The sequence below is a fragment of the Miniopterus natalensis genome, chromosome 7 (assembly GCF_054644295.1).
Source record: "Miniopterus natalensis isolate mMinNat1 chromosome 7, mMinNat1.hap1, whole genome shotgun sequence".
Taxonomy (NCBI): Eukaryota; Metazoa; Chordata; class Mammalia; order Chiroptera; family Miniopteridae; genus Miniopterus; species Miniopterus natalensis.
Genome location: NC_142087.1, coordinates 61909836 through 61935543, shown reverse-complemented (window position 1 = coordinate 61935543; position 25708 = coordinate 61909836). Strand labels below are relative to the sequence as shown.

Below are 25708 nucleotides of genomic sequence, written 5' to 3'. Positions count from 1 at the left end.
CTTCTTGATAGAATGTACTTTATCAGCATTTGACCTCATTTAATCCGTATAACAGCCCCCTGTAGTAGCACTGTCATTAACCCCATTTTACAGAGGAGAAACATGGGCCACAGGGCTTAAAAGTATCTTGTTCAAGGCCAAGCTTGCACATGCAAAGCTAACACTCACAGCCTGGGGGTCAGGCTCTGGCATCCACACTCTTAACCACCAACCCACATTCCTGTGGGTCTCTCACGATAAATGTCTAGTTTTCCCAACAGAGCCATAAGCTTCCTAAAAGCAAAAACCAGCCCCTGATTTACACTTCCAACTTTGTTCTTCTTTTTTAAGACCCCTTTGATTAGTCTAGATCCTTTGTGATTCCAGATACATTTTAGAGTCAGCTAGCCAATTTCTGCCAAAAAGCCTACTGGGATTTTGAGGCTGTGTTGAACCTAGAGATCAATTTGGGAAGGACTGACATTTTAACAGTATTGGGTCTTTTGATCTATGAACACGGTATGTCTCTGATTTATACTTGATTGTATCTCCCCAGAACTTCATATTAGTGCACATGAGATGAATCAAATCAAAACACAATTCCTTTCACTATTATCCCAACTGAAGTCCAGCTGAGTCATTGCCAACATTATGAGAGGAAACGGAGAATCAGTATTGTCCTAAGCCCTTTACTAAAGGGCCAAACTCACATCATTTAGTGCCCCCAGCAACCCTATGGAATATTATCATCCCTCCTTAACCAACAAGGAAACAGTCTTAGAGAGATTCCTAAACTCATCGGAGGTCACACAACTAAGTGGCATCCTCCTGGGTCTACCCAGAGTCTCCCAGTTGAAGGGCCTATTGTGGGAAGGTGGGCAGAGGGCTCTTTTGCTCACCACCACCCAGGCTCCTTCATAGCTCACCCTGAAGCCGTCATGCCTGCGTTCCTTTCAGCCTTCCCAGCATCAGTGTCCACTTTGGTCTGTACCTCCAGGAAAATGGAGTCTACCCCCACCCTGTGCATCAGTAAAGTGCTTCCTTTTATTTTTCCTATAGTGACCTGTCCAAGAACGATGAGATTCACTGTTCTGGGATTTATGGTGATGGTGATGTGTCCTGTCCCTATTGTAGTTACATTTCTGCCTCTCCCACACTTAGGAGTCTCGTCTACAAAGGCTATTGTTGTACATTCTGGCTGACTGTTCCCACTGCTCCTTGAGCTCCTTCAGCTCCCTGAGTTCTTCCTGGCAATGCAGCCACCAAAGAGCAGGTATGCAGGCAGGTGGGGAAAGCTCCAGGTGTGGTCTTAGAATGCTCAGGGCAATGGGAGGAACTTGTCACAGGACCCGACTGTTAGCTCTGAGAGGCCCTCAGGTGCTTCAGGCCATTTATTTACAGGTGAGAAACTGAGGCCAGGGAGGAGAGAGCGAGAGCGCTCATCCAGAGTCCTCCTAAGAGTATGGGACAGAGTAGGACCTAGAATTCAGCGTCCTGAGTCCTGCTGGGCCTTGGTACCTGCCCCTCCTCAGGGGGCACAACTGCGCTTTATACCAGTGGTCCTCAGAATGAGGCTCTGTCTCCAAAGCCAGAGTGCCCTGGTCTTTTCCTACTCTCTTTCTGAAAAGGGACAAAACCAGCAAATCCAGGTTTCTCCTCCTCTAGCCTAAAGGTCAGAGGCCAGCCATCCACTTGTCCCCTGTGGGACTTAGCACTTGGAGAACATTGAAAAGGTCATATGAGCTGCTTCCCCAGAGCAGCATTTCTAGGGCGGGAGTGTCTGTCTCCATCCTCACCTGCTCCTGGGATCCTCTCCCTGGGGAGAGGTGATAGGACAGAGATCCAAAGACACAGGGCTGCCAGGCCTCCCAGCCCTTAGCTCCCCCACCCTTTCTGCTCTGCCAGTCTCCTCCAGGGCACAGGGAAGCTGGGCAGGGTGTGGGAGCACCAAGGGGAGGTTGGGGTGGGGGCAGAGAACATCCCAGGAGTCCTTAATCTAAATTGCAAACGTCTTTTGCGAGAAAAGCAACGTGTAGCCGGAGGGAGGTGGAATGCAGAACATGGCAACACACACCCCGCCCCTTCTTTCCCAGGAGGGAGAACACTCAACCAGGAGAGGAGACATAGAAGACCAAGAGGCAGGGCTTGTGGCAACACCTGGATTGGGGGCAGCTGTATTTAAGGCCCCGAGTGGAGGCAGCTAAAGTTTAGAGCCGGGCTGCACAGCTCTGAGTGTAGAACCAACCTGCAGACAGATAATTACTTGGGAAAAGTCCTTGATGCTTCATGGTTTTCTTCTTCTGAGAGATAGAGGTCCCCCCCCCCCCTCCCTTTTCCTTTCCATACTTAAGATGTGAACCGCCGTGGCCAGTCTGTCTGCTGAGCCTCGCTCCTCCACCCATCCCTCACAGTGGATCCCAGTCATCTGTTCCTGGCTGTACTGTCATAGCTGTTCCCCCAGGGCCAGTGAAAGGCACTGCTATGGTCCAGACCCCGGCCCCGCCCTTGCCTCACCAGTCTGGTGGCCCAAAGTTCCATCTGAAAGGCCCCCTCCCAGGCTGCTGTCTGAACCATATGGACTGGCTGTGGTCCCCAGCAGGACACAGGCTGAGTGACAGGGTGAGGGAGGAGGTTTAGTGCAGTGCAGGGAGGGAAGGGACTGGGAGTGCAGAGGTCATCCAGTCCATCCCCTGCCCCCGAGCAGAAGGTTTTTATGGAGTCAGTGGTTGCCTGGGTGAAAAGGGTAGATGAGGCAATGGTCATGGTGGACAGAGGAGGAAGGCCCGCTGGGCTGGGCTGAGGTGAGGCCAAGGAGGGAAGATAGCTATGTCTGGGTCATTCCTCTCCCTTCAGAGACTCAGGCTTGGACTCTGTGCCCCAGGAATTCTGGTGTTCCAGCTAAGAGCAGGTGAGGCCAGAAAAGAAACACTGACTCAGGATGGCACCTTTCACTGATTCAGGCCCATGTCCCATCTAGTCTATACTTAGCATTTGACAACTGAACACTAGTAATCCTTAGCACACCTGGGATTTATTAGGTGTTAACCATGTGCTAAGCACTGCTTGAAATCCTTACACGCAGCATCTCATTCAATCACCATACCAACTCTATCATCATCCCATCACACAGATAAAGAAATGGAGACACAGAAAGATTAGGTTGCTTGTGTAAAGTCACACAGTAGAGGAGCTGGGATTTGAACCTGGGCAGGAATGTAACTCCTGAGCCCAGTCAGGCTCTTACACTGCTCACTGCCAAGCCAGGAGGCCCTAAAAGTGTCTGTTGACTGATGCTTAGCTTCAGGCAGAACCAGGTAGCCCACCAGTCTCAGTATCAGGGGTTAATTCTGCCCTGGAAAGGAGTCCAGGAAAGAAACCTTCAGTGTAAATCCCCCTCCCAAACACCAGGAATGAGTCCCCTGCAAAGGAGGAAGACTAATAGGTTTTGGGACAAGGCAGAACCTCAAGGATCCTCGACAAGTTATTCAAACTCTCTGAGTCTCAGCATCTGCATTCATAAAACCTGGCAGGGTTGCTATGACAATGATCTTAACCCAGAGAACATCCTAAGCAGAATGCCTGGGGCTGTGGTTCTCAATCTTGACAGCAGGTTGGATTCACCTGGGGAGCTTTGGACAATGATGATGCCCGGGTCCCGCCCCCAGAGATGGTGACTCAATTGGTCTGGGTGCGGCCTGAGTACTGGCATTCCCAGAGCTCCCAGGTACGGCCAAAGTACAATAGAAACTTGGTAAATAGAAGTGGCTGCCACTGCTGCTGCTGCTGCTGACACCGAGGTCACAGCTAGTTCACGGCAAAGCCAAGGCCACAACCAGGTTGAGTCTCAGGCAGTCTCTTAAGAACCCCCTAAATTCTTCCTCTTGGGCTTGCTCCCTGGGACTTCTGGCTTTTGAACACCATTTGCTTCCAGTGATGGTCTTGGAATTGGGCCAGGCTCCTCATCCATTTCAGATGGAATGTGAGCTAGCTGCAGGTGAACAGGTTTCTGCAGGATGGCAACTGCATGCATGGGAGGAAATCCCCCCCAGCATGGAGATACCAGGAGCCCCAGTAGTGCGGGCACCAGTGGTAGGGCTTCATGATGCATGCAGGTTGCCCAGACCCTCATGAAAGGGCATCCCAAGTCAAGTTCCTGCAAATTATTTTTCTGATTTGTCACTTAAAGCCACCAGAACCGAGTTTAGGTCTGGAGCCTATAAGAGTGGGAAACATCAATAGTCTATGTACTCCTTCTGCTATTCTGTGAGCTTATTCCATAAAAGAAAGAGAGGGAGGGAGGGAAAGGAGGGAAAGATAGAAGGAAAGAAGAAAAGAAGGGAAGAAGGGAAGAAAAGAAAAAATAAATCCACTCACTGTCTGGTTTTGCCAGAAGCAAGGAACCAAAGGCAAAGCTACCCAGTGTGGACAATCTGATGCTCACACATGCAGCAAATAGCTAAGGGATGAGAGCTGGTCTCTTTAGGGTATGGTTTCAGGAACGAAGGGGAGATACTGAAGGTGACCACCTGTGAAAGGGAGGATGATAGTGTGGCACTGAACACATATGTGAGAGGTGGTTCACATGTACATACACATGCACATGTGTTCACTCTGCCCAACCAAGCATCCTGCACTCACAGTGCTGATGCTTGTTACACTCAGGGGTCCCTGCAGGCAACTGAGCTGAAAATTTATCAAGTACCTCTTTCTCACTTCTTACATTCAACTAGTCACTCAGAGTCAACCCTGACATTACTCTGAGATTACCTGTTGACCCTCAGGTCTCACTGTCACTGTCTGATTGGAGGCTCTAGAGGCTCTAAATCGCACCTCCCAACTTCCACAGGAGGCTCCCAAAAGGAGTGCCTCGATCCTCACTAAGTCCTTGTCATGTGCTCCTCTACTCCAATGCAGATGGAGGTTTAAAATGTCAATCAGGAGACATCACCTTTCTCCTTATAAGCCTTTGATGGCACCCGAAAAACCAAAGTGTATGGTCCCCACTCTTTGGTAGGGCAAATGTGGTCCCTCCCAAGCAGGGTCTGGCCCCCCTCCCTCTCTTTCTGCCCCCAATGCACACTTTCCTCAAGGAATATCACCTCCTTTCTTCTACACACTTTTCTTTCCTGCTTCTTGCCTTTGCTTATGCTTAAATGTTTGGCTGGAAAGTGTCCCTCTACACTTCTTCATTTGGTATGACTAACCCAGCCACTGAGATTCATTTCCAGTGTCCCTTTCCCTAAGCCACAGTCTCTGATCCTCCCAAGTGAGGCTTTCTTGTCTAGACTCCCAGGCAGTCTGTGTGTGTGTCTCTATTCTAGCACTTAGCATATTGGTTTGCAGTGGCTGGCTGAAATGTGTGTGGGTCCATCACCTTATGAGGAACCCCATGGCAGCAGAGGGTTCTTTCTGTTTCCCCACTAGCAGGCTGCCTGGCACAGAGCAGGTGCTCAGCTAATAAATGAATGAATCTCTATGTGGAAAAGGCTGTTGACCAGTGTGCACACAGAGCAATGTGAGATGGACAGAGGGTGCATGAGAGAGAGTGACAAAGAGAAAGAGAGAGAGCGAGAGAGAGAGAGAGCGCTTGTGCCAGAGCATGGGGGTCAGGCAGCCAAGTAAGGCTGGTGGGAGTGTATGATGACTGGGTGACCGCGGTCAATGTTCCAGAAGTCAGGGGTAAATGTGCTGTGCTCCTCTGAAGACAGCCTGCGCAGCTTTTCTGGATGATGAAGCCCCAGCTGTGCACAAGGAAGCATCTCTAGCTAAGAGAATAGAGCAGGTGGGTGGGCTGGAAACCCAAGGTATGAGGCCAAAGCTATTGTCAGGCTGACACACTCAGCCCCAGGTTGGGGGGTACCCTGTCCCAGCTCCCCGGGTTGCACCCCACTCACTCGTCAACTCCTGCCACCCAGTGCCAGGGATAGCTGGGTGCCCGGGTGAACTGTGCTGTTCTGGCCATCAACCAGGGCGCTGGGCCTGGACTCCAGGATTTCTTGGACCTGTAAAATTTGAGGGTTGCCAACGTTTTATTTTGCTAAGGATGTTTTTTAGAAAGCTTTCATCCATCATTTCATAAAAGAAAGGACAATGTAATGCCAAGATAGTAGGAAGGATGCAGTCTCAGAATAATGGCCGGTCCTTCCCAGACAGGGCAGTTGGCAACTGTTCAAATCAGGCCATACAAAAACCACGCTGGTGCAGCTCGCTTTGTAGACCCACTTTGGTTCGAAGCTAGCACTGGGGAACCACTCAGGGAAGACACTCTTAGCCCGTCCTTTATGCGGGGGCCTGTGCGGCACTGCGTCTGATAGGCCTGCCTTCCAGGCTGAGGCACTGGCCTTGTGCACAGCGGAAGGGAGGGGCGGTAGGCTGCGTCCCTTAGTAACGGGTTAGGATTTAGGACAGGTAAATGTTAATTGGGGATAAAGGAGAAAACCCTTCGTAATCTGGCTACGCTGAAAAGGCAGGCTGGGGCAGGGGAGAGGGCCTGCCAGGCCAAGTTCCCCACTTTCCAATCCTGCCCCCAGCTGGCTCTGGTTCCCTGAGGCTGGTGGCTTGGCGGCCAATGGAGGGAGGGGGCAGCAGCTGTCCCAGGCCACAGGCGCTGGGCATTCCTCCTCTAAGATCCCCACGCGTCCCCAGCCCCGTTTATAAGGCACAGGGAGCCAAGGAGTCTGTGTGGCCCCGCCAACTCGGCCCAGAGGCTCAGAGGAGGGAACCCAAGCCGGAGGCGAGGCCGAGCCACCTCCCATGCCAGCCCCAGGAGCTGCCGGCCTGTCGCCTCCCAGAGCCCCTGGCACCTGACCTGTGGCCCTCTGGGTGCCCCGAGGGCCTGGGATCTGGGCCAAGAAAGGCAAGCTGAATGCTGAGAGCACCTTGGGGGTGGGTGGCATTCATGCCCCCTGGGCACCGCACGCTTTAAATAGCTTAGCTTCTCTCAGCCTAGCAGTCCTGTCACCCCTGCCAGCTCCTTCCTGCACTTTCCACACCAGACACGGCTGATTTCTAGGTCAGAATGGGGAGGAGGTGCGGGGACAGGGTGACCTGACTTCCTCAGGCAGTGGAGGTTAGGAAAGGAAACCAAAGTCCCCCCTTGCCCTTCTGCAATCAGTTGGACTTTACCCTCCAGGCCAGGCAAGGGGTGAGGGGCTTCACATGGCTCCCCCTGACACCCAGGAGAGGTACCCCACACAGGCTACCTTCTACTTGAGTCAGCAAACCTGTGACCAGCACCCCCACCCATAGAGAGCCTCTGCCATCTCCCTTCTGCCCCAGGGCCAGGTTTCCATAGGGCCCCACTCTTGGTGGGGCCAAGGACCTATCACTGTCTGTTACCTTCTCCCTCCCCCACCAGGCTCCTCTCACCCAGGACTGTCTTTGGCAACTCTTACAGACACAAATCATTACAACGCCTTACGTTTATGTGGCACTTTACAGTTTACAAACTATTTTCACATCCTTAATTCATAAGATCTTTCCAACCTCCCTGTGTGATGCACAGGGCAGATATAAATAATCCCCATCTTACAGCCAACGAGACTGAGAGCCAGAAATATTAGGGGATGTATCCAAGTTCTTATGTCAAATTAGTGATACAATTGAGACTGAAACCCAGGCCTTTCACCATTTGCAGGGCACTAATGTTCCCTCTTGCTGGCTCCGTCCTGCTTCCTACCCTTTGGTGAGGTGGGGAGGGGAGGAGGAACACTGAGAGGAACACAAGGGGAAGGGGAGGGCAGAGCCACATGTCTTCTCTCCCAGGCCCTGAACCCTACTGCTGGCTCCATAGGTCACTTTCACAACCCAGGACAAAAATCTCTCTAGATATGGCCTCAGACCGCCTGGCTCCAGCCGCCCTCGCCGGGCAGACACAGACGCACACAGACACACAGAGAACAGGCCGTTATCTCTCCTGTCCAGCCTGTTTCCTACACTTCTCAAACAGCAGATTTCTTCCAGCCTGGCTGCCTCTCCTGGTCACCACCCACAGCCACTGGCCCCTGGGGCCTGGCCAAGTCCCCTAGACGATGACGCCGAGTCCCTGCTATCAGACAGTCGCCTCTGCCCTCCCAGCCGCCGCCCCCAGAGTTCCCTGGAAATGTCCCTTCTGCAGGCCCGGCCCCCACTGGGACACATGGCTTTGTCTGCACACACAGCTGACTTGTGTTTGCAGGGACAGACAGGGACTGGCGCTGGGGCCAGAGCCAGGAGGCGCTGGGAGGGCAGAGCAGATGGGGAAAACAAAGTCCAGAGAACAAACTTTTGCAAGCAAGCCCTTTGGGGTCATTTGGGAGCCTGACAACAAGGAGGGGGCCTGCAAAGCCAGAAGCTCCACGAAGGCAGGGATGGGGGTCTCTGAAAACATACTGGCTTGTCTGAGCATAGCAAAGCTACGCCAGCCAGGGAGGGATGAGATGATAGAGGGGGGCCCTGGGGAAAGAGAGAAGAGACAGATGGGCCTCTGAGCACTCCCCTCCCTCAAGCCCAATCCCAGCACTCCACCCCTAAGGTACACAGAGGGTGCTTAATAAAGATGCTTGTTAAACTGAACTGGCCTCAGGCCATCTTGGCCCTGTGGGGCTCTCATTCCAACCAGCTCTCAAGAATGCTGCCTCTTCTGTCCAGGCTGGAGGGAGAGGAAGCTTGGAGGAACAGGCTATGCTATGCCAACACCATAGTTCTGAGCTTCCCTTTGATAAGGCCGAGGAGCCACGGTGTCTGTGGCCACACCACACTTGTGCAGAGAGGATGCACGTGGACCCGCACGGCAGAAATGCTCAATGCTCATGGGAGTGCGCTCTGCTAAGTGGCCCCCGCCCTCCTGCAGACCCTCTTCTGACTTTTCCCATTTTGAGCCCTGGGCTACTTAACCTGATTCTGAAATGAAGCCACAGTCACTGAGAGCAGAGGGGGTGATGATAAATTAAGTTGTATGGGGGTCAGGGAGGGGGGAGTTAAAAAAAAAAAAAAGAGGAAAAGTGTGGCTGCAGCAAGAAGAAAGCTTTTCACGACGTGGCTCTCTCTCCGGGTGGCACTCTGGGCCGTGTGCCGGGGAAACCTTAGAAGGGCTCCTTCGGGATGGAGCAACCAGCTGCCTCGGCTCACACCCCAGGGTCCTCGCTTCTTAATAATTTAGAGCAATAGAAATGAGACAGCATGCGGGTGTAATCTCTCTCTTTCCCTTTTACTTTGTAGTCTGATGTCCTGGCCTCTCAGGCTTGCTAAGTGGTAAGGAAGGGACCAGTTAGAAGTGCTACCACCCCCCCTTCCTGTGGTCTAGACAGGTGACGGAGGTGCGAAGCCTCATTCGAGAGACAACCCGGCTTCTGCTGCTGGAGCCTGTCACAGGAGACTCAACCTACCACCTGACCCCGGGGCTGTGAACAGTGGGGCCCTCACAGACGTCTAAATGCCCAGGGCACCAGTGGCACCCACTTACAGGACTGACCCACTTTAACCTAGAGCTGCAGCCTCCAGCCCCTGGGGCCACCAAATGGGAGCAGACCAAACAGAATTGAGTCTCCTTCTCTTTGCCTCTTGTCATGAATCATGAGGGTGACGGGCTGGAAAGCAGCCATGGGACTGCCACAGAGGAGAAGCCACCTTGCTTCCTGTCTGCAGCTCGGTGGAGAAGGACACTCCTGCCCCCAATGAGACAGGAAGGGAGCAGCAGACCTTGAGCACCCACTGAGCTCTGGTCTGGAAACTGTCTCCAGATTCTTTCCGTCATAAGATGACAGTGGAGAGATCACAGGGACAGTGTTTAGTCTGCGCAGAGGAGGCTCTGATCAACACTGCCATCTAAAAGGCATCTTCTTATCTTGTTTCTATGCCACCTGTCATCTACCTGATACCTGGCCCTGCCCCCAACACAAATACACTTCTGATCAACAGAGACACTCAGGTGGCTGCAAATTCTGGGGAAGGAGGGGAACAGTTCTTCCGGACTAGGGTCATTTCTGCTGCTGTCACTGACTGGCTGTCTGACTTCAGGTGTGTTTCCTAAGCTTTTTGGAACTTTCTTTACCCATGTGTAGGAAGGGACTATTAACACCCACCTCACAAATGCCTAATGGGTACTTAGGGTACACTGTTAGTACACAGCTGGTGCACAATAAATGCCTGCAAGTGATTGCTGGCTAAAAGGAAATAGGAAATAGTGTTCCTGGCCAGACACCTGACAGAAACCCCAGACACTGGGGGAATGAGCACTGTGGTGGCTTGCCCTGGAGGTCTGGAAGGGACCCCTAAACTGAGGTTTCTGGACTCAGGGCTGGGGTCCCAGAAGAGCTGGAATTTGCACACAGTAGGGTGGCTTTGTGACAGAGCTACCATCACATGGCTTAAATCTTCCCTGTGGTCATCCCCCAGGATACCAAGATGTTGGGTTAGACTGCTGGCACCCCCTGCAGGCCACTTGGCCCACCAGGTAGGTCCAGACTTCATAGACCTGACCAGGAGGGTGGGGAGGAGCAGTCAGGACGGCAGACACCCCCAGATCCCTAGGCAGGGAGAGACTTAGATGAGGTCTGCTTTTCACTGGCCACCTCAATGACCAGTCAGTGAGCAACAGGTAATTAATAGGCACCTTGTGTGTGCCCAGCATGTCGCTTTGGAATAATGGACAAAGTGCTAGAAGGGACCACTGAAATCACTTATTTTATGGGCAAGAAAACCATCAGAAGGGTGGAAGGCCTGGCCCGAGATCACCCAGTTAAAGGCAGGGCTGAGCTAGGAGCTGGGCCTCCTGCAACCCTGAGTGTCTCCTCCTCCACTTTTAACACTCCACTGTCCCCCCCCCCCCCCCTCCAGCTTCCGGTTCCCCTACTTCTGAGCAGCTCCCTATCTTCTCTTCCTGCCCTCAATCCACTCCCAAATGCGTTCCAGGCTCTTGCCAGTCATGGACCCCCACACAACCTTTTCAAGCCCAAGGCCCCTGAGGGGCTGTGAGAGCTGGATGGAAGGAGCCATGAGCCCTGCTGCCCAGCAGGGAGACTGAACCCCCAGACCAAGTGAGGACACTGAGGCTTGAATGGGTGGAGCTTGGCAAGATGCTGGCTAGCTTCAGACTTTCTGTCTCCTTCTCTACCAGAAAATGTGCTGGGGGAGGAGGGGAGAGGCTTCTGCTGAGGGGGGAGGGAGGTAAAAGCATGAGGGCTGCTTCGTGAACCTGCCGCCCTGGCATCACGTGCCGCCCTGCTGCCGGTTTCCTGGGGCTAACTGGCTGCTGCCCGAGGAAGGGCAGTAAGACAGCATCAGCACTGCACATCTGTGTGTGGACACCTACCTCTCGATGGCTCTTGGAAGCAGCAGATCTGTTAAGAAGGGCTGAGTGGACCACATGAGGTGGGCACCTAGAACCTAATTCTGGCCTACAAGGGAGCAAACCAGTCAGAGAGGGGAGGTGGGGAGGTCTGCAGCTATCTGCCTCAGTGAAACCCTGGCATCCAGAGCCCCCTGCAGGCTGGCCTGGGCCCCAGGCCTGTTGGCAATCCCTGCCTCCTGCCCAAGACTGCCCAAGGCCCAAGACTGGCAGGGAGCTCACTACTCTTAAGGTAGAAGTTTTCATTTTGGAGTAAAACAGTGTGGGTCTGAAATGGTGAGAAGCAAGAGACAGAAAATGAATGAGCCAATGTGGTTACCATAAGCTGCGGTTACTGCCTGGCTGGGTAGCCTTATGCTGGGGCTTGCTGACACCATGGAGGCCCCTGCTGCTGCCCGGACTTCAGCCAGGCTGGCAGCATGACCTGTCTCATCCTACCTGCTCTCCTGCACAGTCGTGCCCCTTCCCCCCGCCTCAGGCTCCTTCCACCTACAACCCTTCGCTTTGGTTTCTTCCTCCTATTTTCCTCTGTCTGCTCAAATTCTGCCTCCTTTTTCATGCTGCCTCCTCCAGGAAGCCTTCCTTAGCTGCCAGCACTTAAAGGGCGTGCCCCATCTTCAAACTTTCCTAAACTGCTCTCTGATTGAGTTGGCCTTGCCTCACCAGCAGGCCTCTAAGTAGCTGATAGAGGCCAGTAGCTCCTGCTCACTGGGGTTCAACAGTGCCGAGCATGGGGCTCCCAGGAGAGCCTCAACCCCAGGGCTCTCCAAAACACTCCAAGTCCTAGCACATGGTGGGCTTGTGGAAGAAGGTCTGTGTGGGGCCTCTCAGGAACCTTGAATGAAGGGGACTTATCAAGAGCAGAAGGAAAAGCATGCTTTTATGAAATCTAGGAGTTCTTCCATGAAGAGGAGCCGTAAGAGGCAAGACAAAATGAGATGCATTTCAGTGGATTTTAATAATGATTATGTCTGTGGGGCAAGCAGGTGTAGGAGACAGGTATTATTACTCCATTTAATGAAAGAGTAAGTTGAGTGTAGTCAGACTTCGAGATCTTTCCAAAGCCATCAGCTGACTGGGGCCAGAAGCAGGGTTAGAAGGTAGGTGTCAGACTCTAGGCTATGTCAGTGATTTCTTACGCCACACAACAGTAAGTCATTAAGATGAGGTCTCTATGGCCTGCAGGCTGAACTCCAGGTGACTCTGCTTCCAACCCATGTTAGAGAAATTATTCCTCTAATCAAACTTGTTTAACACCCAGAGTAATGCAATGTCTGTTACCTAATGGGGTCAATGGTAAGGGTGAGTCCAATATGTGAAGCTCCGATTTACATGCAGCTGCTCCAGAATGCACTTATTCCAACTATAGATAGATATTCATAAGCTTGAGCTGGAGCCCAGCCATCCCTGAATACCACCGAAGCTACTCCCTCCTTTGGTACTGCCTGTGGGAGTGGGGGCACTAATGGAAGCATGGTGGCCCAGGGCCCTCTCTGCTTTGTGGGTCTGGTGCAAAGGATCCTGGAGTGCACACACATAGCGACATGACTTCTCTGAAAATGCATGGTCCTAGCTGGGCTCTGTCAGGAGTGTGATGATGTGGAGGGCAAGGGGCTTCCTCATGGGGAAGGGCTGGGGAAGCCATCCCAGGAGGGGGCTGCTCTTGCCTGAGTATGTCTGTCCCATGTTTCAAAGTGGCTTGATGCTTTTCTCCCTCTGTGAACTGGGATCTGGAAGGGCCACCAAAGTCTTAAGTGAAGGTGGTGCCTGCAGGTGGAACTGGGGTTGGGATGCGGCCATGAGAAGCTGGGACCATTTCTCCCTGAAGACTCAGAACTCAGGGCATGAGGCAGCCGGGAAGGAGTCTTTGTGGGTGTGCAGGGAGCCCTGATTCTGCCCTTCAGGTTCTGAGGCCAGCTTCCCTATACTGATGATTCTGAGGTTGCTCCAAGAGTTCCTGGATCGGAAGATGACCCTAGAGGTCACACAGTCTAGTCCCCGTTTCATGGTCAAGTGTCACCGTCTCTGGGGACAGAGATGCCACCAAACAGGGAAAGGTGTACAGGTAAGAAGAAACTAGCAACTGGGCATGACCTGGGTTTGGAGTATTCACATGATGGTCATCGATTGGCCCAGGGGTTGGGATGACCTCTGTCCACTTAAAGGGCACTCTCCTTTATCTGGGAAAGATGGAATCTAGCCACCCCGAAAGCAGTGAGTTCAAGACAAGTGTGGTATTCTTGCCGGGTGTTTAAATAGTCCTGTCATCCCCTTTCCACTCCCCCAACCCCCTCCACCCTACCCCTGCACTCACTGACTTCCTAGTAAGTCACCTTCATTCATGCCAGGCGTCCAGAACTCAGCCAATGCAGGGAGGTATGGTGTAAACAAAAGGTCAGGGGGAGGTGTGCCCACCAGAGTTGGGGAGGGCACCAGAGGCAGAGGCCAGGGGGGTGGGGGGAACCACTGAGCAGAGTCCTGCTCATTTTCCCCACAGGTACCCAATAGGCCATGTGCTTGATGCCCAGTCTGGAACATAGACCATGTGCCCTTGCCTGGGAAGCCTGTTCATCTCTGAACATGGAACCCAAATTAAAAAATACTTACTGATCTATCCTTCTAGAAGCTCTCAGAGCCCACTGTGACACTCGCAAAAGGAAGGGGAACAGAGGGAGAGGGACACAATCTCCCACCCCGGCCTACACTCCCTGTGGAAGGCAAGCCAGCTTCCAGCCTCTGGATCATGGGGCCGGTGGTGGCTGGAATGCTACTGTTCCATGTGCCAATGGGCTCCTGAGAGGAGGGTGGGGGAATGAGGTCTGCCATTGCAGCTTAGAGCCTTGAGGGGTGGGCTTGATTCCGTGTGTGCTCCCTTTACAAAGAGACACCTGTGGTCACCTAAATCCCTGATTCTCTACTGAGAGATTTCCAAGCATAACATCCTACAACTCTTCATATATGTCTTCCTGGATCATGGCTTCTGTTAACCTCTCTGGTCTCTAGTCTCTCGTCTATGACAGGAATGGGTTGGATGGATAATCTGTAGAGCTTTCCTTTAGGTTCTATGAGTTTTAATCAATCTTAGGATGCTACAACTCAAGGACCAACAGTGGCTCCCAGTGCTACTTCTTTCTTAAAGTCCAAACCCTTTTGCCTCTTAGGTTCCTACTTGCTCTATCTTATAGACTCTCTCTGACTCTCCACTTATATCCTTGATTCCAGGTAAGGCAGTATCCCCATTTCCCCTCATCTGCATCATTTCTTTGGGTCTTGGTTCATTTTATTTCCCCTCCCACCTCAGAAAATTTGGCAGTTTCTAAAAAGTTAAACAATTTCCATATGATTTAGCAATTCCACTTCTAGCTCTGAATCCGAAAGTATTGGAAGCAGGGGCTCAACCAGACACTAGAGTTTGAATGTTCATAGCAGTGTTGTTCACAACGGCCAAAAGGTAGAAACAATCCAAGTGTCCACCAACGATGGATGAACGGATAAACAGAATGTGTTATAGCCATGCAATGAAATACTATTCAGCATGAAGAGGAAGGAAATTCTGACACATGGATGAGCCTTGGAGGCATTATGCTAAGTGAAATAAACCAGACACAAAAGGACACCTAGTATATGATGCTACTTATGTGCAGTATGCATAGAGTGTGCAAGTTCACGGAGTGAGAACGTGGAGTGGAGGCTGTTAGGGGGCTGGCTACAAGGAGTTCTGTTTGGAACAATGAGAGGGTTCTGGGGGAATATGGTGGTGGTGGTTGTGCTTGGTGCTGCTGAACTATGCACTTAAAAACGGTTAAAATGATAAATTTTATGTTACATATATTTACCACAATTTAAAAAATCACCAGGTAAAAAAACCAAACAAACCAATAATGAAACTGCCCTTCACTCTCCTTCTTAACACTTCCTTCCAGGTCTGGCTCCCCAGTCAAGCCTTTCTCACTCTGCTAGACTATGAGCTTGGGCAGGCCTCCCAGCCCTGCAAGCATCTGTAGGGAACACCCTAGTCTCCTTGGGGCCTTAAGGACCTTGGGCCCAGAGGAGGACCTCGGGCAATCACTCAAGACTATTTGCTTCCCTTTGGAAGAATGACCCTCTGCCGACCCCTCCCTGGCCAGGGTCCACCACTCTCCCTCTGCGGTGGCTAGGAGCCTCCCTGGGAAGCCAGGGACAGGGTGGTGAGCAGTTACATAACCCGCAGGGAGATTTTTTCCATCAGCTCCGGCGGTGCCAGCTTTCCAGCGGCAGCCGCGGCAGGTAGAGGCGCCCTGTCTGGGCCGGCCGTGCCCGGGCAGGGCAGCAATGCTGCGATCTGGAGCGGCTTAGCATAGCTCAGATTCCCCCCGGCGGCTGGGGCCGGCCACTCGCTGAGCTGCAGGAAAGGATCTGCTGTCTCCTGCTGGCCTGGCTCTGGGGAGGAGGAGGTGCTGGGGGTGAGCTGCCAGCCAGCCAGCCAGGGGTGACCCTCTGGGGCCGGGACACCCGAGCCGGCCTTCTCCGATAACCCACTTATCTGCAGGCCTGCCTCGACGTGGCAGCTTCAGACAGGGAAGCGGCCAGCCAAGTTCTATCAGGGGATTTAGCAGGAAAAATGAAGCTGGGGTGAGGGGTGAGGGAGTGCAGGGAAGGGGACACAGCCTGGCAAGGGACACGGCTGATGGTGAAACCATTCCTGACCTGGGCAAAGCTCAGACGTAGGAGGGGGCAGAACGCTGTTCTGTTTCCTTCTGCCGCCCAGGTTACTGCCCACCTTGGTCCCACTGAGCTGAGGCTTCTGGAACCAGCTATCTGATGCGTGCTAAATATTTACTATGTTTCGGCACAGAGGGGGGACGCAAAGATGACAGGGATACAGTCATTGCCCCCAAGATACCTGGGGACACAGTTTCGAAAAAGAAAAGCCTGACTGGCAAGCTGCTGTCCTGGGTGCCTTCTGGGACTGACTAGGAGTCAATGGGCATCTTCTTTCCTCTGCCTACTTTCAGATTAAAAGAACAAAATGCTTTTTCTCCCCCGATAAAGTCATGGGCTGAATCCGTCCCACTGAACATTCCCAAGTTTTAGAGGGGGCTTTAGACTTAGCACTTTCGGAAGCCCCCATGCCGCCATCTCCACGCGCCCACCCCCAACCTGAAGTCAGAGAAAGTTGGTCTGAATATCCACTTTGAGACATTTTACCTGGGGCCTTGAAGAAAACACCTAGGGCAGTACCCACACCTGCACAAACTGGGAGAAGACGGAGGGTGGTATACAACAGACGCTCAGTAAGTGTTTGCTGAGAGAGAGAAATGAGGATTGGGAGAGAGAAGGTAAAATTCACTCATGCCAAAGCAAGTGTGGGCAACAGTATGGCAAGGAGACGCCAGGCTCCCACCCTCTGTGGTTCTGGCTAAGAGTCTTGGTACCAGCCAGGCATCGGCTCTGCCCATCAGGGTAGCCGTGCCTGCCAAACTCCTGTGACATTCATCTCCCACGACATGTGAGGCAAGGCTCCAGTGCCCACCCTGGGGGAATGTGTGTGCCAGCTCTGCACGGCCCTCGCAGGACACCACCTTTAGTATGGGCGCTGACGACCCACAGGGTGCTCAGACGCCAGTCAGCAGGTGGGGCAGCATTTTGTTTTTAAAAAGAGGCCTTTGGTAGGTCCTCAAAATCACCCTCCTCAATCTGCCCACAGGGAAAGCTGCCTGCCTTGTCCACTGGCCCTTTGCATTACCCTCCTGGTTTCTAGCAGCAGTGGAGGGAGCTCGGGGTGGGTCCAGCCTAGGGCTTTGCTCGGGCTCTGGAATGAACAGAACAATGTGCTTCTATCCCTGGGTATGCCTGGCTTGGGCCAACAGTAAAATTAGTTTACATGCCTGGAGTGCACATCGGCTCAGCGGTGGGCGTGCAGAAGTGAGGGAGGAGGTCCGAGCAGAGGGAGAGGGTGCGTGGGGGAGAGCCGAACCTTGGGAATAACAGCTGTGGGGTTCATCTGGATAAAGCAAGTGGAGACGTGAAGGTGTTTCCTCAGACACCCTTGGCCCTCCACTGGCCCAGAGAACTCAGAGACTTGGAGACCACTGGACATGCCGTGCAATTATTCTAGATGGGTAGATTTTCAAATCCCCACTGATAGCTCCCTTCATGAGGCAGATTCCTGATTTCCCCAAGCTTCTGACGCTTATAAGCTATTTGGGAGGTAGTATGGCATGGGACCCAGGAGCTTGGGTGCTGGACTGACCACCCTATTCAGCCCCATCGACTTTGGGTGGGACTTGTAGTCTCACTGAGCCACTTTCCTTATCTATAAACGTGGGGAAGGATTCCTGCCCTGGAACCCACCTGGAGAGAGAACCCCCATGTTCACATGCATGAAAGTGTTCAGGAGAGTTGAGTAGCCCATCACGCCAGGGAGCACTGGTGCCTAAGATTGAGGGCCCCATCCCTCCCTTACACAGACACTTATGGAGCACCTACTATGTACAGATCATGATGCCAGGAGTTGGGGTCCCATGATAACTCAGCCAGAATTCCTGTCCTTGAGGAGTTTACAACGTAGAGCTGGTTAGAACTCCAAGAATCAAGGTTAGCCCCTTTTCTGCTTTCCTCTGTAAAAGATGGGGCTAGGAAGTGCACACTTTAGGTAAAGGGAACGGCTTTTCATTTTCCTGAGACCTTGAGATAATCAGGAGAGGAAGTTCCCCCTTATGAACAGAGTTAGAGGACTGGCCCAGGTCCTGTGCTCAAGCTGGCAAGCATGGCACCAGGAGAGGGGACGGATGTGTCACACAAGCCCTGAAGGTGTATTTTATACTCTGATTTATAGATGGGGCAGCAAGACCAGAAAATCTTGAGTGTCTCTTCTGGCACTGAAACTCATAGTAAAAATCATTCCCAGGGACCCCACAGAGGTGCCAAGAAGCCCCTGTCACTACTTGATTGAATTTCTGTATATCAAAAGCCCTGAGGTCAATTTTTTAGGAGGCTGTCTTCTAGAAGGTGCTGGCAGACAGCAATTTATTTTGAAGTCTGGTCACATTCCAGCTTCAGATTTTGCGTTGTCTTTTCACAACAACCCTGCTGTGTTTACGACTTGGCTGAGGTTTTTTTTTTTTTTTTCAAAAAAAGGTATCGCATCCTTCTGTTAGAGGTGTTGTTGGCAACGGTTGCTAGGGAGAGCTGGGTTCAGTTACAGACACACTGATGCCTGCTCTAATAATACTTTGCTCTGCATAGCTCAAATGCAGACACCTCTTGGCTAAACAGGGCACACACATTTCAACAGAGGAGGGCTTGAACTTGTACTACCCAAGCATAGCTCGGCAAAGGAGCACTCCCCAAGCCCAACTGGACGGCCTGGGGTGGCAACGGGGCAGCGCTGGGTGGAGGGGGCTCAGGCCTCCAATTCCTGTCATTCCAAATGTCCCATAAAAAGAGGCACACTAATTCTACACCTCGCCGTGAAGCTGCCCCCCTTCCCATTATCGCGCAATTCCCTGGTGAGAGTCGAGGCAGAGTTTTGGCGATTTCTGTAACCCAGGGGCACTGGGAAGCCCACATTCTCCTGGAAGTCAGAAATCACCAAGTCATGTATTCCAGTGGGTGTGGGGCTGCGAACGTGTCGAAGTCGGGAGGCAGGCGGGAAGGGATGGGCTGAGGCAGGCTGGGCAGCGAAAGGCATCACCTCCCCAGCTTTACCTGGGTGGTTTGGCCTCTGGCACAGCCTGACAATACAGGTTGAGAGTGAGGCCCTTTCCCTAAAACATTTGATAGCTGTTCTGACAAATATCTGAGGCCAAGGAAAAGGGAAAGGAAAAGGCTATGGGGAGAGGAGCTGAGGACAGAGAGAAATGGGGTCGTTGGGAGAGGAGAGGATGGCACTGGCTTTCCGCCTGGCACACTTGGAACCTCAGAATGATGGCGAGGAGCATGAAAAAGGGTCCCTGGCATGGTCCAGCCCAGCTTCCTCACTGTGTAGAGGGGAAACTGAGGCCAGGCAAAGTGAAGGGATGTTTCAGCTGCTGATGTCTCCTTTGGTGTTCTCCCAGCTCACTCACATTGCTCAGCAGATCCAGTACCTGGTACCTATTTCTTGACTCATTTATGGGGAGGCAGGGTGAGCTGGTTCACAAGTGACAATGGTGGCATAGTCAGGGCATCTCTGGAGTATCCTCCTAACAGTGGTGCTCAACCTGCTACACCACAGAATCAACTGGGAAGTTCTTTTAAAAAGGACGCCGAGGCTCGTCCTTGGAAAGTCTAATTCAAAGGTCTGGGGTAGGGCTCTGCCGGTATGTTTCGGAAGCTCCTCCCCATGTGAGTCTAATGGATAGCTAGGCTGAGAACCACCGGCCTAAAGAAAACCTGGTGGCTGAAATTCAATATTCTCAGGCTGGATCCCCACGTCTGACAATCACACCGACAAAAACCTTCCCTCAGTTGGCCCATCTATGAAACTGACCCATCATCTATAGTCGTCCAGTGCCCTGTTAGTGGGCCAGCAACACCGGCATCATCTGGGAGCATGTTAGAAATGCAGAATCTGCGCTAGCCAGTTTGCTCAGTGGTTAGAGAGTCGGCCCTCAGACTGACAGTTCTTGGGTTCAATTCCAGTAAAGGGCAAGTATCTCGGTTGTGGGCTCGATCCCCAGCCCTGGTCAGGGCATGTGCAGAAGGCAACCAATCGATGTGTCTTTCTTACATTGATGTTCCTCTCTCTCTCTCTCTCCTCTCTCTTTTCCACTCTCCCTAAAAAGCAATGGAAAAAATACCCTCGGGCGAGGGTTAAAAAAAAGAAAAAGAAATGCAGAATCTCAGTTTCTACCCAGACCTACTGAATCAAAATCTGCATTTCAGTAAAATCCCCATGTGATTCATATGCACATTCAAGTTGAGAAACTGCTCTATGGGGAAGCAGGGTCACTCTTGGTTGGCACATAACAGACATTTAAGAAATGTCTGTTTGTTAAGTAGAATTCTACTTATAAGAACATTACTAAGAAAATAATCACATCTTAGGCAAAGAGACTCAGTTTAGGTGTAAAAACTGAAGACCATTTTTGAGCTGTAGGACTGGTGACAGGGGTCCACTGAAACCTCAGGGTGGGTCTCTGGCATTACCATAGCTCATGAGGGCAGTGCTCCTAGGTTCCTTGAGATGACAATGCGAAGACTGGTTAGAAAGGGTTAAAGTCCTTTGACCTCCCCCTGGCCCCATTTCCCTCTCCATGGGGACTGCACCCTAACTTGGCAGGCAGCCCTCACACATCTGCCAAGTGTCGACTCTCTCAGAGCCTGCCCCTCTCCTCCAGTGCTGCCAGTTCCCACTGCTGAAGCCCAGGCAGCAAAAGTGGTTCGCCAAGGAGGGCAGCATCCAAAGACAGCTGCTGGGAGCTGTGCTCAGAAGGCACTTCACACCCTGGGCTCTTCGCAGCCAGCATCAATCACTAGCTGGGTCTCAGAACTTGGATAGGGAGGTAGCAGCCAAACCTGCCACAGGAGGGGCGTCTCAGAGGCCATCAAACAGAACCAGGGGCTGGCTGGGGATCCAGTGACAGCGGGCCTGGAGTAGAAGAAGCTGAGAATGAACCTTAGAGGGAGAAAGGGGAGGGAAGGGCTCTGGGGGCTGGGCCCAGGACTGCCAGTGAAGGGATATAAATCAGATTTGCCAAAAAGGGAAGGCGGTGAAAAAAGACATCCCTGTAGGTGTTAAGAAGGGAAGCGGGGTTTGATGAGCCCTGCTCTCTTTTCTTGTACTTTGTGAGACTGGGGTGGGGTGTGGCCATTAATTGTGCTGCCTGGCAAGTTTATGCTAACCTGCCACTTCCTGAGCTGCAGAGAGGAGCAGCAGGGCCCAAGGAGGCCCAGCCAGACACCGGTGTTGGCTACCTCGAGGCCTTGTTAGCAGGGGGTCTGTAAGGAGCTGAGGGGGTAGTCTCATGCCAGCACATCCAGCCTGCCTTCCATGGGAACCAAAAGGGCCTTGAACAGTGACTCAGGAGATACGGTGGCATCAGTAGGGTCGACATACCTATCGCTGAGTCACGATATGGGGTGAGCAGGTTTCTGAGGACTAGGGGGACCCAGGACTGCTTCGTGCCAGTGGCAGGTCCTTGGGAGAGTGAGAAAGGAAGAGGGGCCCCTCAGGCCCTTCCCGGAGGCCCCTGACTCATCTCCAGCAGCACAGAATCCTAAAATTCAAGACTGAGTGCGAAATAGCCAAGCACTTTCCCAGTGAGAGTGGCAGAGGGCGAGCTCCAGCTGATGGTGTGAATCAGGTCCAGAAGCCCCATTTCTCAGCTTTCAGTATCGTCCTCTCTCCCCGTCCCAGTGTTTGCCAAACTGTCTTGCAGCACAGCAATTCTGCTAGAAGTTATTAGCCAGGGATTGTAAAGAGGACTTTGCTGAGTTCAAATGCACCACAACAGGTTCCCTTCCTGCCGTCCTAAGCCAGTCGCTTTGCGACTAATGGAGAGGCCAGTGTAGGGCCACGGAGCCCCTTTTGTGGGTGAGCATTTGCCAGGATTGATGCTCTGCTGGACACTGTGGGCAAGGCCGCTCTAACCACCAGTCACTGGAAGAAATGCCTCACCTGGTCAGGATCTTGGGAAGTCCCTGAGATCAGCTGCCCTTCCTGGCTGGGTACATCGCCCCATGCCCTGTGTCTGCTGCCACTGGCCTGGCTAGGTTACCTGGACCTGGCAGCCATTGCCTAGAAATCTTGCCTTATCCTGGCCCTTCTCGAGAAAGGACAAAAGCCAAGGCCAAAGGCTGACCCCATCCCTGACTCCCTCACGCCTGGCGGTACGTGGCAGACAGGCTGCTCCCTGCCGTCACTCTCCACACTCTCCCAGGACATTCCGGCCCGCGAGGAACATGCCCAATGTGCAAATCCCTCAGGTAATGCGGGAATTCGTCACCAGGGGAGCGTGGGCGATCCAGGAATGGGAACTCGATCAGGGCCTGGAGCTAGAGAGACACAGCCCAGGCTGGCCAGCGAGGGCTCAGGTTGCAGTGAGCAGGCTCCTCGGGAAGAGGAGAGGACAGTGAGGATGGAGCCCTGTGGGCAGCATGTGGGCAGGGCTCCTTCTTCCCTGTTCTTAGGGAAAAGACAGCAGACCATGAACCAGGTGGTTAAGACCAGGTGACCATCTGTCCTAGTTTACACCTGGCGTCCAGGCATAATTATGAGTAGAGCCCCTCTGACTCTCAGAAGTGTTGTGTTGTGGTTTGGATGACTATTGTATGGTCACCCTGGTTAAGACAGACCTGCAGGTAGTCTCTTCCGGCTCTAACTTTCAGAACTTCCAAGCTACTGCTTTACTTTACCTGAGCTGGAAACTCAATCGGTATCTCAACCAGTCTAATGTTTGAAATAAAAGTAGAGATGACCTTTCTCCAGTCAAGAGTCTCCAAGGACAGTCCCAGGGCCAGTGTGGCCACCATGCCATGCCACCTACTACCTATCCCTGATGCCAACAGTTCACCTGCTACCACCCATGACAGACGAGCAAGTATCAGGCCTCCCAGCTCCTGACTCATGAGATGAAACTGTGCTGGGCTCAGTCTGAGTGCCCATGCCACCATGCCCACGCCTACTGCACACTCACACCAGTAAAACCATCGCTGGACTCTGCCACCCGAGGAGGAAAGAATGAGAAGCCGGGTTAAGGTCTGTGGAGGGATTTTGAGTGGGAAAGCACCAAGGAATAAGACAGTATTAAATCACCATGCTTCCCTTTTGCCCCACGAGTGGTTTCAGGAAGGTCTGTGCATCGGCAGACAGGCCAGACCTTCCCTGCTCAAAGCCCGAGTGCCTTCTGCTCAGCCCCATCTAAGCACCAGCTACAACCGACTGCACCACCTCCAGGGTTGGGGGTTTGGGGTTGGGTGGGTCCTGGGGAGGAACAGCAAGAAAAGAGAGGAGTCCACAGCAAGTTCGTGTCCGCTCAGACGTGCAGAGGTCAAAGCACAGCCTGGTTAACACCAAGAGCCAGCCCTCTTATCATGGAAATAGAAAGAGGGAAAGGCTGGTTAAACATGACGCACCTATAAAATTATATTGGTCCACCGTAACCATGGAGCACTCACACAAACACACGTAAATCCGGCCACTCATCCCTTGCCCCTTGAGTGCCTTTTTATTTTCTATAATTAATCGGGCAGGGGTGGAACTTGGGAAAAGTTCAACCGTGGTCAGAATCTGCAGCCTTCTCTCTAGTAATAACCCACCGGGGGCGGGTGGGGGCTGGACGGAGGCGCAGCTGCTGGTGTCAGGTTACCTGAAGCATGTTGAGGAGCAGGCTCCGGAACTTGGTCCCCTCCACCATGAAGAGTGCCATCTTGTCGCAGAGCTTGGCGGCCGTGAAGGCGAAGCTGCGGTCGGACACGGCCTTCTGGTAGATGGTCCGGACGATCTCGCCCAGCATCTCCTCAGAGTTGGTCGAGTTCTGGGCCTCCTCCATGAAGGTGGTGAGCTTGGCATCCACGTCGCTGCTGTTGTTACGCATGCTGTTCAGGATCTCAATCAGCTTGTCCATCTTGTTCTGCTGAGGGTTGGTGGGCTCCACTGCCACTTCATCCTGGGGGCATGGGAGACAAACCGAGTCATGCCTGAGTGGAGCTGAGGTTTCTGTGTGTGTGTGTGTGTGTGTGTGTGTGTGTGTGTGTGTGTTGGAGAAGTGGACCGTGGAGGGATGGCTCCTACCCCCAGGAAGGACCCAACCCTACCTTCTAGAACCCGGGGTCTGATCTCCAGGAATGCTGACCTCCACCAAGGACCCTCAGATCCCATGGCTCTCTGCTCACCGTTGCCTTGGCCCCTGTGACATCCTGAGCTCTGCCTCTTACCCAGGATTCTCATATGTATTGGTTTTATTTGTCTACTTGTCCATCAAAGGTCTCAATCCAGAAATGATTTAATAGGGCTTATAAAAGATGAAGTGAGATAACAAATAAAAAATTGGGCCAAAGAGAAAATGAGAACAGGAAGACTAGGTCAGGAAGGAAGGTGGCATTCAGAATGCTTGCTATGTTGGTCAGAGGAACCCCTGGAGTAGCTCTAGGTCCCTAGAGCCCAAGAGTGGTTGTGTTCTCTGGACATAGGGATCCCTGTGGACATGGTCTTGGCCTTGTGTCCTATGGAGACTGTGCTGGCCTTCTACCGAAAACACTGCACACCAAGGAATCCTCCAATGTGTCACTAAAACGACGCACTTCTAGGAGGGAAGCTTCAGACAGAAAGCCCTATACCCTTATGGGGTTTCAATGCCACTGCACCAGAGCCAGGCTGGAGGAGAAAGAAAAATGGTACGTGACAGTCTCAAAAGTATTTACTCAAACACAACAGGTTGGTGGCCAAGAGTATGATTGACTTAACTGCTGGCACGTGAGGGCAGAGTGAAGGGCAGGATGAGGGGCATGAAGTAAGGCCCCACCTTGCCCTTCTGCTCTCAACATGGAGAGCGTTGGGCTGGGAGGCACAGACAGACGTTCTAGAACCTGCTCTCTGCCTCCAGCTAAATGGCTTTGGGAAGTGGTTTCACTCTCTGGGCCTCAGTTTCCTCACTGGTAACATGAGGAGGTTATACCAGAAGGTCTACAGCTTTCCCTGAGCCCTGCCATTGCCTGAGCCGATGTCCTTCTGGTCCAGGAGGCCTCACCTGAGGGGAGCCCTGAAACAGGTGAATGGGTGCTATGGATCTACCTTATCTGTTCTATTCCCATGGCCCTTACCTACCCCACTACCCAACCACCTGGGCGCCAGGGCAGGAGTAATGGTTCATATGTGGAATAATAACCACACATGAAGGTCTTTATACATGTTATGACAGTTCATCTTCATAGTCTGTCTGCAAGGTGGGTAATATTGCACCTATTTTGTAGATAAGTAAATGGGCTCAGAGAGGTTAGGTAACTTGTCCAAGGTCACCAAGCCAGTCAAGGCAGAGTGAAGACCCAGGCTGGCTTTCTGGACCATGAAGCCCATGTTATTTCCACTCCGCAGCACTACAGTTAGATTTATTAGACCTGGACAGAATCTGGTGGACAATCCTTGCTCCCTGGCTGGGCTGTAGCAATCTGTCCCAGAAGCTGTTCAGGTGACAACTGCACACTGGTCGTCACCTGGGAACTTCTAGGCTCATTTTGGGACATAGGGGACATGAGAGGCTTTCCTGAAGGACCTTACAACTGCTTGCCCCGTAGGGAGCAGAGGGTGGAGGGTGCTAGGAGCAACATTTCAGCCTCCAGACTGGATTGGGGAACGGGTCTAATCTGCCTGCTCTGCTCAAGGGTGAACCTGGGCCTGGCCTTTGGGGAGGAAGGGAGAGGAGGGAAGGCAGTAGAGAAAGGCCAGAGATGCTCAGAACTCGGAGCTCCCCAGAAACCCCAGGAGGACTCAGGAGGTCTTTT

General features: G+C 52.6%; 1 protein-coding gene across 1 annotated transcript in view; it reads right to left on the bottom strand.

The window, feature by feature from the left end:
* Positions 1–25708, bottom strand: part of CTIF (cap binding complex dependent translation initiation factor) — a 221535-nt gene that overhangs the window by 56896 nt on the left and 138931 nt on the right. Inside the window, exon 10 of the mRNA XM_087818617.1 lies at positions 23578–23877. Within this exon, the coding sequence (XP_087674743.1) occupies positions 23578–23877 (300 nt within the window). The remainder of the gene's footprint in view (positions 1–23577; positions 23878–25708) is intronic.